This window comes from Sander vitreus, chromosome 2 (assembly GCF_031162955.1).
Source record: "Sander vitreus isolate 19-12246 chromosome 2, sanVit1, whole genome shotgun sequence".
Lineage (NCBI taxonomy): Eukaryota > Metazoa > Chordata > Actinopteri > Perciformes > Percidae > Sander > Sander vitreus.
The window spans coordinates 9685300-9699000 of record NC_135856.1 but is presented as its reverse complement, the minus strand read 5'-3'; the positions used below and the strand labels follow the sequence as shown (position 1 = coordinate 9699000).

The 13701-nt window shown below is 41.0% G+C and overlaps 1 protein-coding gene across 1 annotated transcript in view; it reads left to right on the top strand.

Moving 5' to 3' along the window:
• sdk1a (sidekick cell adhesion molecule 1a) overlaps positions 1 to 13701 on the top strand; it is a 252960-nt gene that overhangs the window by 139486 nt on the left and 99773 nt on the right. The window contains 1 exon segment of the mRNA XM_078276505.1: positions 11726 to 11752. Coding sequence (XP_078132631.1) covers positions 11726 to 11752 — 27 coding nt within the window.

The following is a 13701-nucleotide window of genomic DNA, read 5'->3' as shown; positions in this document are numbered from 1 at the left end:
GTCAATAGAGAAAAAGAAGGCAACAGAAAGGCAGGTAGTGAGAGAGGTGTCCAGTGGGAGAGGAAACAGACCAAAAGTCACAGACGCTGGGACAAGTTTCTAAGAATCAATGAACAAGCAGAGGCTGTGGAGGTGAAGAGGCAAAAGAACAGGAGCAGGAAGAAGCTCTGAAAGTTGTAATGTTACATCTGTTACAACATTGTTTATTGCAAGGCACCAGTTAGTCAGGGCACTGTGATGTATGATCTTCGTCTATACTGTATACTGCGTTGTTTGAGCCAGCATTTTGAACGACTTTTCTCCATTGCTCCATTGCTTTGTTTTTTAATTACTCTAAAGAAAACATAATGTTTAGAAAATTATCATATGGATCAACATTATGGTAATCAAGTACATACTTGGTTTCACCTAGGTTTAAGTGTGCCACTGACCAATGAATTAGGGCTTTGCTTAAAGTCAACTTCAAGAACTTGATAGTTCATATCGATCTAGAAAGCCAGACCAATTTAATGTACATGTCATTATTCTGATCATTACTGTACATTCAAAGCAGGCTTCATATCTTATGGTGAATTCCATATAGTTGTTTAGCTGTGGTAATAATGACAAACATCTGTTAAGTCATGTCTGATAATTGAAAGCTGATGATATCAGATATTATGACAGCTCTCTCAGTCTCTACTTTGGCTGCCGAGCTAACGTTAGCTAACTTTATAATAACACAGACTGACAGAACAAGCTGCTGTTTTCAGATATCGACTGCTATATAGATACTCCAACATAGCGGGCTGGATTATGACGTGCGCGGCCAGCTTACACAGAATTGTTCATTAACCATCATTCAACAGACCATCATTCTGTTGGTCATCTTAGTTTTCAGACACAGGTTTACTACATAAGGTAATAGGGCGGAACGATATTGGAAAATGATCTAATAACGTTTAGTTTAGTTTTTTACTAATTTTGCAATTAGCATTTAGTATGTGATTTTTTTTAAAGTTCCTTATCTTCCTCTATCTTCTTCCTTATCCATATTATTGTTATTGAAAAATAAGTATGAATCTTACTTATCACCTGTCAGTATCAGTATTGTAACAAATCACACAAACCAAAGTGCACACTAATTGAGGCTCGACCACTCTAAAATATTTAGATAACTCAGAGCCTCGTCGTAAACTTGTTGTCAACTGTTACTGCTTCAGCTTCCAGACCGGGGTCCTGACGTTGATGCTCTGTGTGAGTTTTGTGTGTGCATCAAGTGTGTCGATACGTTTGTTAAGTTCAGTCATCTCAGAGGATCAGGCGGAAACGTAGTTGATGTACTATCGTCATCTGCACTTCTCCAGGCAAATACTCGGGTAGGGATACCATCTCAGCTCCCTTAAAGAGATGAAATGCACGAGCACACACGGGATGCAGAATGAGGTGTCAAGTGCGCAGATAAGTAGTGTGGTGCTCGTGATTTTAATGATCCTGTGGCGGTTCCTTATCACCACATCGCTGTACACCCTGCAACCCAAGACTCTGTGTGTGTGTGTGTGTGTGTGTGTTTGTGTGTGTGTGTGTGTGTGTGTGTGTGTGTGTGTGTGTGTCAGACAGTGAGAGTGCATGAAAAATAATATCAAGAATAGGATTATTCCAGCTAAGGCCTCATGTTGGACGCTGTGTACATGGAAACAGACGTTTTACAGTTCCCCCACTGTGTTCAGTAGTGGTTCTTTATTTTGATACTCATCACTGTTTGGAAATGTGTGAGGCTTCACGACTCCAAACTGAGCAACCCAACAGGAGACACTGTTCATATGCCAGCTTGTATCAGCACATACTGGTATTCAGGGGTTTTATAAACAGTTTTCAGAGTATGCCGAATATAAATGAAATATTATTGTGCATGCCAACACACTGATTGTCTCTGTGTGTCAGTGATTCCTGCTGGGCGTAACAGGTTATTGAAGTAGCAGGCCAGTCAGCAGATGTTAATTTGAAGCAATAGCAGTGGAAGAGACAACAAGGGGGTAAAAATTGAATGATGAGGTAGGGTAGCAAAGGAAAGATTGGATTGGAGGAACAGAAGTAAGATAAAGATGGGTAAATAGGAGGAGAGATGATGAGATGCTGAGGAAGGGGTATTACTATGTTCAATGGCAGAGGGAAGGAGGTGATAGTGTCATTGTTGCTTGACTTAGCATTTGTTGTGTGTGTGTGTGTGTGTGTGTGTGTGTGTGTGTGTGTGTCTTTGCTCCAGGTTCCATCCCAATTGTTGGGGGGGGGGAGAAATATGGATATCATTTCTGTAATGGTATTTATTTGTAGATTTTATGAGAAACTGTTTAGTTGTGCCTATGGCTCAGGAGGTAAAGCAGGCCGTCCACTAATAGCAGGGTTGGATGTTACTCTTTTACTCTCTCTATGTTAAAGGATCCTGGAGTCAGACACTGAACCTCTATCCCATATACAGTATAACTCAATCGGTGTGTGAAAATGAGAGGCAAATTGTAAAGTGATATTTGACAAAGTCAAATATATAAACATTTCAAAACAAATTACTAATAGGATTGTCACTTTTTATTTGAAATCCTAGAAACATGCGTTACAGTAAGCGCAACAGGCTGTGCTATTCAATAGATCGGGCTGTGCCTGATCTATTGAATGACTTCTTTCCCTTTACAGTTTTTTACGATTGCTATGACAATTTTTTCAAAACTTGTAACAACTTTCCTAAACTCTTAACACAGTTAGCACAACATCTGTCTGTGAAGGCTATACAATTAACACATTTCTTGTTGCTTTGACACAAAATGCATACAGTTAACACAAATTTAAAATGCTTGAACTTCTTTTACACACAAGCTCAACCAAGACCAAAACAATGGATCTTTACTGCCATATTTACAAATGCTTTCACTCTGTATGTCTGAACAGATAACAACATGTTCTAAACCTAACTATAGGCTAAAGTCAAAGTGAACAGCTGTTCATATTGTAAATTGAAACACAAATATATCCCCTGGATTTTGTTCCACTGCTACTGAGAAACAGCTGATTGAAGTTATGCAAATAGATCGATCACAGCTGATTGACATCTAGAAAACACACTCAGGTGTTGAGGTTCTTTCAATCGCATGACCATATGGTAGTACATACAGGTGCTGGTCATATAATTAAAATATCATGAAAAAGTTGATTTATTTCAGTAATTCCATTCAAAAAATGAAACTTGTATAATGTATACATTCATTCCACACAGACTGATATATTTCAAGTGTTTATTTCTTTTACTTTTGATGATTAGAACTGACAACTAATGAAAACCCCAAATTCAGTATCTCAGAAAATTAGAATATTGTGAAAAGGTTCAATATTGAAGACCCCTGGTGCCACACTCTAATCAGCTGATTAACTCAAAACACCTGCAAAGGCCTTTAAATGGTCTCTCAGTCTAGTTCTGTAGGCTACACAATCATGGGGAAGACTGCTGGTTTGACAGCTGTCCAAAAGACGACCATTGACACCTTGGACAAGAAGGGCAAGACACAAAAGGTCATTGCTAAAGAGGCTGGCTGTTCACAGAGCTCTGTGTCCAAGCACATTAATAGAGAGGTGAAGGGAAGGAAAAGATGTGGTAGAAACAAGTGTACAAGCAATAGGGATAACCGCACCCTGGAGAGGATTGAGAAACAAAACCCATTAAAAAATGTGGGGAGATTCACAAAGAGTGGACTGGAACTGGAGTCAGTGCTTCAAGAACCACCACGCACAGACGTAAGCAAGACATGGGTTTCAGCTGTCCCATTCCTTGTGTCAAGCCACTCCTGAACAAGACACAGCGTCAGAAGCGTCTCGCCTGGGCTAAAGACAAAAAGGACTGGACTGCTGCTGAGTGGTCCAAAGTTATGTTCTCTAATGAAAGTAAATGTTGCATTTCCTTTGGAAATCAAGGTCCCAGAGTCTGGAGGAAGAGAGGAGAGGCACAGAATCCACGTTGCTTGAAGTCCAGTGTAAAGTTTCCACAGTCAGTGATGGTTTGGGGTGCCATGTCATCTGCTGATGTTGGTCCACTGTGTTTTCTGAGGTCCAGGGTCAACGCAGCCGTCTACCAGGAAGTTTTTAGAGCACTTCATGCTTCCTGCTGCTGACCAACTTTATGGAGATGCAGATTTCATTTTCCAACAGGACTTGGCACCTGCACGCAGTGCCAAAGCTACCAGTACCTGGTTTAAGGACCATGGTATCCCTGTTCTTAATTGGCCAGCAAACTCGCCTGACCTTAACCCTATAGAAAGTCTATGGGGTATTGTGAAGAGGAAGATGCGATGCGCCAGACCCAACAATGCAGAAGAGCTGAAGGCCACTATCAGAGCAACCTGGGCTCTCCTAACACCGGAGCAGTGCCACAGACTGATCGACTCCATGCCACGCCGTATTGCTGCAGTAATTCAGGCAAAAGGAGCCCCAACTAAGTATTGAGTGCTGTACATGCTCATACTTTTCATGTTCATACTTTTCAGTTGGCCAACATTTCTAAAAGTCCTTTTTTGTATTGGTCTTAAGTAATATTCAAATTTCCAGAGATACTGAATTAGGGGTTTTCATTAGTTGTCAGTTATAATCATCACAATTAAAAGAAATAAACACTTGGAATATATCAGTCTGTGTGGAATGAATGTATACATTATACAAGTTTCACTCGTTGAATGGAATTACTAAAATAAATCAACTTTTTCATGATATTCTAATTATATGACCAGCTTCTGTAAAAGAGGTCCTATTTGAACAATATAGATGAACACAAAGAAAGGAGGAATTTGCCTGCACGAGGGAGAGGAAGACGAGTACTAGGACAATTCTGTCTCTGTCTTCTTTTTTTCATAGACCGTACATTCTATAAAGCTACTCTGAGATGGGTCATTCATTTTCGGTATTGAATTTCTGCAGCAAAAGAAACAAAATGCATGCATTTACTAAACCCAACAAAACAAAAATGTAGAAAGGCTTCAAGAGAAACTGCAGTGCAAAACACAATCTATGGTCAATATACAATATATGAAATTGTCTTTTACTGTAGTAAACAAGACAATTGTTGTCTCTTTGTTAACACAAAGGAGTCCTGTTAAACTAAACCATCCGAGAAATAATTTGACACTATAGATGGAAAAAATTGTGGATAAAGGTGAGGCTGTTTGCTGCCTTTTAAAAACTGTCCACTGACATTACCATGACAACAATTCTGAAGTCACCTGTTAAAGTAGCTTCACTCAGTGAAGTCACAGAGGCACCACTAATAAACCAAATTAAAATGATGTTTTTGGGTCTTATTTGCTCAAATGTTTGTAGATACTGGTGCACACCTGTGTGTGTGTGTGTGTGTGTGTGTGTGTGTGTGTGTGTGTGTGTGTGTGTGTGTGTTAAGCAATGTAGAGAAGATGCTTCTTTTCAATACTGATAGTAACTTTAAGGCTACATTTACAGTACATTGCTACGTTTTGGTTTTTAAGCGGAGTTTATGAAATACGATGTTTTATTATAAATTCAACAACAACTCAACGATATATACAGCTACAAGTTCAACTGAAATGATTAGACGATTAAACACTTAGTTGATTGACAGAACTGTTTTGATCGTTGCCAGTTTCTAAAATGTAAGGGTTTTTCTGCATTGAGTACTTTTACTTTTATTCTTTAAATACATTTTCCTGATGATACCTGAGCTTGACATAGTTCTGTCTTGACCCTGGAAACAGCAGTTCTAGATACTCTAAATTCAAAGACCTCTTAATTTCTTTTTCGGTCGCTTTTGGCCATATGTCATAGTCAAGGTCAAGAATGAAGTTTTACTTTTAAGCCAAAAAGACATGTTGTACATATATTGTCATTTATAGAGCCAGTAATGTTTCATATTCTCACACCAATAAACGCACACATTCACGTATACAAACACTCAAATTCACAGTTATGCACAAGCACACATATATCCCATTTGTTCATTAGCTGTTGAACTGACACCATGGACTATGTGGGTGGTGCTGTTTACTTGGTCTTCATTTGTTGAAGCCTCGCTAAAATGCGGCTACATTTCACACCCATTTACAAATTCACACGCACACGCACACACACACACACACACACACACACACACACTTATGTATGACTGTGTGTTTGTCCTCTTGTCCCCTGCATCAGTGTGTATGTAAGGCAATGTTTTTATCAGGGTTTCAGGGCAAAACAAAGTACTTGAAAATAATTAGTGGAAGAAAAAGAGATTAAAAAAAAGAGAGAAGCGGGTGAGGCATAGCAGAGAAGAGATGAGGACAGAGGGATAGGGTACCAGAGAAAGTCAACGAAAAGAGGCGAGCTGTGAGCAAGTGCGAAATTGGGAAAGCTTTGAGGACGATAGAGATGGATTGGAAGGAAGAAAGAGAGGCAGAGTGTAAAAGTTGAAGATTGAGAGGGGATGCTGAAAACAGGAATAGATCAACAGGGCCTTTAATCCAAAAATAGTTTCTTCCCTTCTCCTCCTTCCTCCTCATCCCTACTTACCTCCCCGCCACTTTCTTCTCCCCCATCTGTTTGTTCAGAGTGATTGAAGAAAAGAGGACACACACACACACACGCACACACACTTGCGTGTGTGGACATATTGTGATCCACAGACAGACAGATGATGTCCATTACCAGGCCATGCTGGCCGGAGTCAGGCGGAACAGCTGCAGCCAGATCTCACTGATCTATCACTGTTCTAATGAATCTGTTATAGCCAGGCCCGACCAATCAGTCTCTGAGCCACTTAATCAATTACGTCATTAATCAGACACAGACCCTAACTGTTCTTGCCCACATGAGCGATCGTTTTATATATATACAGAGACATAAAGACACAGGCATAACCCATGTGCACTTATACATACAGGATGTGAAAGTGATTGTGAGAGTGAGCTTCGCTTTATCGCAGCAGGAGGCTAACACGCAGCATAATTTAATATGGCTTTGTTTGCAGGCAATCAGATTTCTTTCAATAGCAGTACAGCTGAATGAGATGTGCATTACATTCAGGTAAACAGAAAATATTTAGGGATGAGATACTGCAGTGTTAAGTAATATTTAGTGATACTTATCAAATAATTGGCTGATTTGATTATATTTTCTGCATTGGAGCATTTAATTAGTGTGAGAATATTAGCTTCCTAAATGTAAGCATTTTACTACGTTATATTATTGTAAATTGGCTATTTTGTGATTTTGGGACTGTTGGTCTGACAAAAAAAAAACAGTTTGAAGGGTCCTTGGGGTCTGGGGAATTTTGATGTACATTTTGCACTATTTTCTGACATGTTATAGAATAATTGCTGGGACGCACATTACAGTGGTTGATCTGATTCTAAAAATTGACAACTGTTCCAGACCAAGTTGGACTAGACCTGTTTCAATGTCATCTCATCTAAATTTAGCGTTTCTTTTCTCTGTGAGTTGCAATATATGAAATAGCAAGGCAAACTCATGTATTTGTGTTCTGGCAGGATTTAGTCGATGGCCCCATGATGCAACTGCCTTCATATCGCCCAGTTTATTGTTTTCTGTATTCACTCGTCGTTCAATATGTGCTCCATTCTGGCTGCTAAGACAAATCTGAATGTTGGTGGAAACAGTCGTCTGGAGTGTCTATGGGGTTTCAGTAATCTTAAAGTCTGTTTCCAGCTTAAATTATTCTATAGATCGAAGATAATGTGCTATGCCAAAATGTGCAAGATGGTTCTAGCAAATCATGTTTCAGACTGTACAATATCAGTTTTAGGCATGTCAGATGGTGTGATTAATTGATGGTGGAACGTAAATGCAGGTTGTAAAACCGATGGTGGCCAGGGAAAAGCGGACAACATGGAATGTCAATTATGTAAAGTGAGTCAAAGGGCTGCGTCTCACGGTGCACAGATTTTGACAGACGTCAGTCTGGGACAGCCACAAAAACACACAGAGTAAAGGGGCCTTAACTGAAAAATAATACATTAATTAATTGATAAAAAAAAATTAAAAAAATCCTAACTTTTAGACCTTAGGAATATACAGTACTATATATTGTATTTATTGGTTATCTTTAAGGAAGTTTCCCAAAGGGAATACAAAATATTCTTTGTACAGCATCGCATTTCTAATCGGCTCCAAAAGACCAAAGTGTCTTACAAAAGTGGCCAAGGAAATGCCAGGACGTGTTGCCCTCCATTGATCTGTCACATTCCACCAGGCCTCGTCCCTCCACTCGCTGCCATGTCCCAAATGAATGGACTTTGTCAAAAGCAGAAACTACACAGTGAACAGTGAATGCTTAACTGGAATACCACTTGTTTCTAAATGAGGCACTTCAAATTCAGTATCCTCTTATATATAAGGCTTATTTACTTTTGCTGAGGGTCTCTTAGGCACAGTTCTTCAAGTGCAGGACAGATAGAAGTGATAGCAGAGAGGTTGAGAGATAAAGACAAAGAAGGGGTGACAGTGAAGAAGAAGTGTGAGATAGGGTAGTACCCTGCAGCATACTGGATAAAGAAGAAGAAAAAAACAAGGAAACAACCTGCTTTAGTAATGATGCATCCCCTCATTTCTTGTCTCTCTTGGTCCCTTCTCCATCTGGTATTTCACCCGGAGGTGTTGGGCACACAGCAGCACCACCTCACTGAACTTTGAAAGCCCCACCTTTTGGCTCCAACTTTCCCTTGTCTTCCCCTTATGTATTTCATCCCTCACTACCTCTCTCTTGCCTTTTTATATTTCTGCATGATCAGAGGCTTCCTATTTTTTTTGTCTCTTATTAGAGGTGCAAACTTGCGGAAGTTGCACACTGCTTTGAATTGGAAATTACATCTCATAATCATTAGGCTCACAGTATGAAGGTAATGAAACATGGCACCCATGTTCTTGGGTGCGCATTTAAGTGCAGGCATTCTGTTTGGGCACAAATAAACCTAAAGTCTGTATGGAGAGAAAAAGGAAGAGGAGGAAGAATGGCAGGGATAAGCTAAACTTTTTTTTCTTTCACACAGTGAGCCGAGAATGTCAAAACCTGGTGTCGTGTGGGATTCCAAATCCCAAGGATGATTGACACCAGCGTTTACCTGTATGTGTATGGGAGACTGTGCTGTGCATACCAGCTGCCTGTGTGTGTTTGTGTGTGTGGGGGCATGATTGACATGGTAAATTGGAAAGGTCAACTGATGCTAGTGTTTTGGTACAGACAGACAGCAGGAAGATGTAACCTTCCCAGAGTCCACATTTATGGAGGGAAGAAGAATCTGAGCAAAAGACAGGATTCGGGAGAGCAAAGTGTAGGCTTGTGTGAAAACTAAGTTTTAATATGTAAACCTGCTCACTGCTGTTTATATGCTGTTTATAAATGAATACTCTCCTTAATTCTGGTCAGATTTACAATGTGAGACAGACTACTGGGTATAAGGAGAGGAAGCATTCGGACTATAAAATTTTACCATCTGGGTCCTTCAGGAATTTCTCCGAGGTCTGAGGTCAACACTCCAGCCAGCTTATTATTTTACCGGACACAGCTGTGTGTGTATGTGTGTGTGTGTGTGTGTGTGTGTGTGTGTGTGTGTGTCTCTGTGTGTCTGTGTGTGTGTAGTTGGGGTCTATGTATCCTTGTGTTTCTTTCCGTGAATGTCAGTTTTGGAATTTGGAGTGTTTCTTTTGTATAGCCATTTACTGTATATGAATTTCAAATAGGTGTGTGCGTGTGCGTGCATGCATGTGTGTTTTAGACCACGAAACAGGAACAGAGTGCAGGGAGAGTGAGATTGACAGGGTAAATTGGAATGGTAAGGGTTTTGAGGTTGAACTCTGGGTTTAAAACAACCGAGAGAGAGAGAGAGAGAGAGAGAGAGAGAGAGAGAGAGAGAGAGAGAGAGAGAGAGAGAGAGAGAGAGAGAGAGAGAGAGAGAGAGAGAGTGTTGCTAAAAACGTATCCTTTTGCTTGGGGAAGTGTGACAGTGGATGCCGATGTGGGTGGATGGGGAGAACGAAGCGAGGCTGAGCAGGAGAATAGATTGTCACCAAGGGCAAAAGGGGTGTCTGGTTGTATGTAGATGGAAAGAAAGGAAGGTAGGCCCGGTGGGGCTGTTTGTGTGTCGAGAGGGAGGGAGGAAGAGAGAGTCATGGAGCGTTTGAGAGTGCTACAGCAAATAGGTGACCCACAGCTGGGGACTAAAGGGTCAGCATCTGCACAGGTCAGCTGGGAAGGTAACACAATAAGACACACATAGCAGCAGCAGCCTTTACACACCTGAAAGGACAGGTACGGCACACAGGATGCTGTACTTATTCCTGCTTGTACACAAACCCATAGACAACCAATAGAGCATACACACACACACACACACACACACACACACACCGTGGCAAGCACATACAGAGGACATGGTGACCTGCTTATTTGTAGGTCCTTCAGGCAGTTGAATACACAATAGTGAATTCATGAATACAAATCATACTCAAGGCCGAGACACACTTAGGCACATAATAATATCACCTCAAACTGTATTTAAACACATCACATTAATATCAACCATGATACTGAGAAGTAGCCTGCTGTAGTACTACTGCTGTAGCCATTCACCTGCACCACAGTAGTTATCTCTGCAGTGAAATGCACATCAATAAACACATTGATTAGGACAACATATGGTCCAATGCATTGCAATGAGGGAAGTGAACGTTGCTGGAAAATGTGTTTAGTGGATTTAGCTCTGTGAACGTCAGATGCTTTGTTGTGTTGTGAACACACACACACACACACACACGCACACACTACTAGCTCACGCTCACTCTGTTGTCCCCTGATGTCCCCATTGTTTCTCTGTTCCCGTTTGCAACTGAAGATGACTCAGTATGACATAATTTGAATACATGTAGAAATGTATGCAACCCCCCCCCCTCAGGCCAAAGCCATCGTGTTTCTGTTTGTGTGTCAGTGGGCGTGTGTGTGTGTGTGTGTGTGTGTGTGTGTGTGTCTTTGCGTGTGTCCATTGCATAGGCTAAACGAAGTTTGCGCTGATACGTCAGAATCTAAATTAAGGCCTTGACGCACATATTTCACCACACACACACACACACACACTAAAATCGACAGTATTCAAGAGTTGAGTGAGTGGCTGAGTGGCTGAATAGGATTGTGGAGGGGTAGTGTATTGATAGATGAATGGTGAATGTAGTTTTCTGCCAGTAGAATGTCAATGTCATCATTTTCTCGAAGCCTACAGCTTTGCTACCCCCAGCCTTACGACAAATACAAGGAGAAGGACAGAGGGGGGAGATAGAGGGGGCGAAGAAAAGAGTGAATGAGAGAGACAAAATTTGGTAGCTGGCAGTTGATGGATGGGCTGCAAACAACTTGTCTTCCTCTGGACTCCATGATAACATGCCATTCTTTCTGCCTCTTCTTCCCTCTCATCCATATCTTGCTCTCTGTCTGTTTTTGTTTTTTCCTTCTTTCTCAGAGTGAGTCTCCTTTTGCTGTGGGCCTACTCACTTCTGAGACACCTTAAAGCTGCTGATTTATGAAAGCCTATATTATCTTTTTTGCAATTTTCTAATGTGTATTTTCCAAATGTGTCATTTTGCTGCACCACACTTGAAATCTAAATTATATCTTGCCTGCCTCTTTCCCCCACTTCTTATCTCTCCTTTTGTCCCACTTCTTTTCATCTCATTTTCTCTGGCTGATGGACAGTTGGCAAGAAGAACCGAGGGTCAACAGGTAAAGAACCCATTTACATTTACATTATCTTCCCTGCTCTTTCTACTCTGGCTCCTTCTTTCTCTCTGTATATAAACAAAGACATATTACAAGAAATATTATTGCTGTGGCCCTTCGCTCCCACCAGAATGTCAGAGCTAAGGGTTGTTCAGCTAAATGCTTTGCTGCAGGTCACATTGGCAGTAGTGGTGAGTACATGCTGAAAAAGATTTTCAACCGGTGTAGTTTCACAGTTTCTCCCTCAGGGCCAATACAGTAAGAAAGCCATACAGCAGCACACCTCTAACCTCTAGGTGAGCCTGCTGTAGGTCTGCATCTATTGGTATTATTGTAAAATAATCTGATATTTGTCATGATCCATTCAGCACACAATATCTAGTTCAGTATACAACTTATTTTGGTTCACCATGGCCTTTAAAAGTTCTACTTTTGTCGGTGTCAGTTGTCTATATCTAGCTGGCATCATCGTGTAGTGAGGCGAACTGTGAAGTATTTTGTTTTCCCTGTAATCTATAGCAACACTGGACAATGACTACATCAGACAAAACCTGAGGCTTGACATTGTTGAATCTAAATTCAGTCAGCCAACTCATGTGGATGGATGGATGGATTATTAAGTCAATGTTGATATTTGGCGTCTAAGCTCTGACCTCGTCACTCCCCACAAGGAAACACTTAGCTCAGCACGACAGGGAGTGGGGAGTGACAACAACAGCTTCCTACCTAGGGGAACGTTAACTCAGAGCCACAACAGGTGGATCTTGAAGTGGAGGTGGGTCTTTTCAGATGCTATATGAACAGCAGCGGTACTGGTGTCAGGTCAGCATTGCTTTCAGGTGAGCATAAGAGAGAGCAGAGTAGGATATTGCAGTGAGAAGAGTATACCATGTTAGTGCGATGGCTGACTCAAGTCAAGTCTGAACTAACTTGCAGGCTTTGCTTTTTCGCTTCTTTGGGCAACGTTTTGTCTGCTACATCAGACATGCTAACTCATTTTCCCTACAGCGCCTCCTGAGCTTGGCTAAAACACACTGAGGTGCCAGTGTTTCTCTGCACGGCATTCAAGCAGCCTCTCGCTGTAGAGACAGACTGGGCCAAAGCACTTGCCAATGCCCAACAGTGTTTCTCTCTGCCTGAGTCACAGAGAACACAGAGTGCTTGAGCACTGCTATAATGATCCTTAGTGGGTACATACTGTTATTATAACATTTGTGAAATATTGACATATTGCCTTTTTCTCCTTTTAGAGTACTACAGTAATCATGTGTGAATGTTTGTTGCCTTAATTTATTCTGGAATAATTATTCCCATCAATTATTGTTGATTCCTGATTATTTTCAGAATGAATGGGGCAAAAATATTTTATTTTAGTTTTCCTCACTGTACCAAAACATTTTTTGCAGTCATGAAGCAATTGCACATGCTCTTAATTCAGTATAGTGGTGATGAAATGTTACCTCATTATGTCATTGTGGGTTTTGTCAAGCAGCCAAACCGCAACAAATATAATACTCAAAATTAATCAAATAATCATTGAGCACTCTCGAGAGCTTAACTCCTGCCCTGCCTCTCTATTACTCCTACATGTTTCTTGTTTCTTCTTCCTCTCTCTCATTCCCGTCTTACCATCTTCTCCCTCCATCATTTGGGGGGGCCTGATGACAGAGATAGATAGAGGGTTTGGCAGCTGAAGGAAGAGATGAATATTTAAAATTGGGCATCTTTCTCGGTCCTCTCACTGCTTCCCATTGTCTGTGTCTGTCTCCCCTTGGGGCTTGGATCTTCTACTCTTGGTGTGGTGTGGCTTTATGTGTGTGTGTGTGTGTGTGTGTGTGTGTGTGTGTGTGGCATGTCTTGGCTTGTGTTTTTATATTGCCATTCTAAGGCAAGTCTAGTCAAAAGATGACACTTAGCTGTCAGCATGCAGCATTAATGAGCGCAGTGAAACG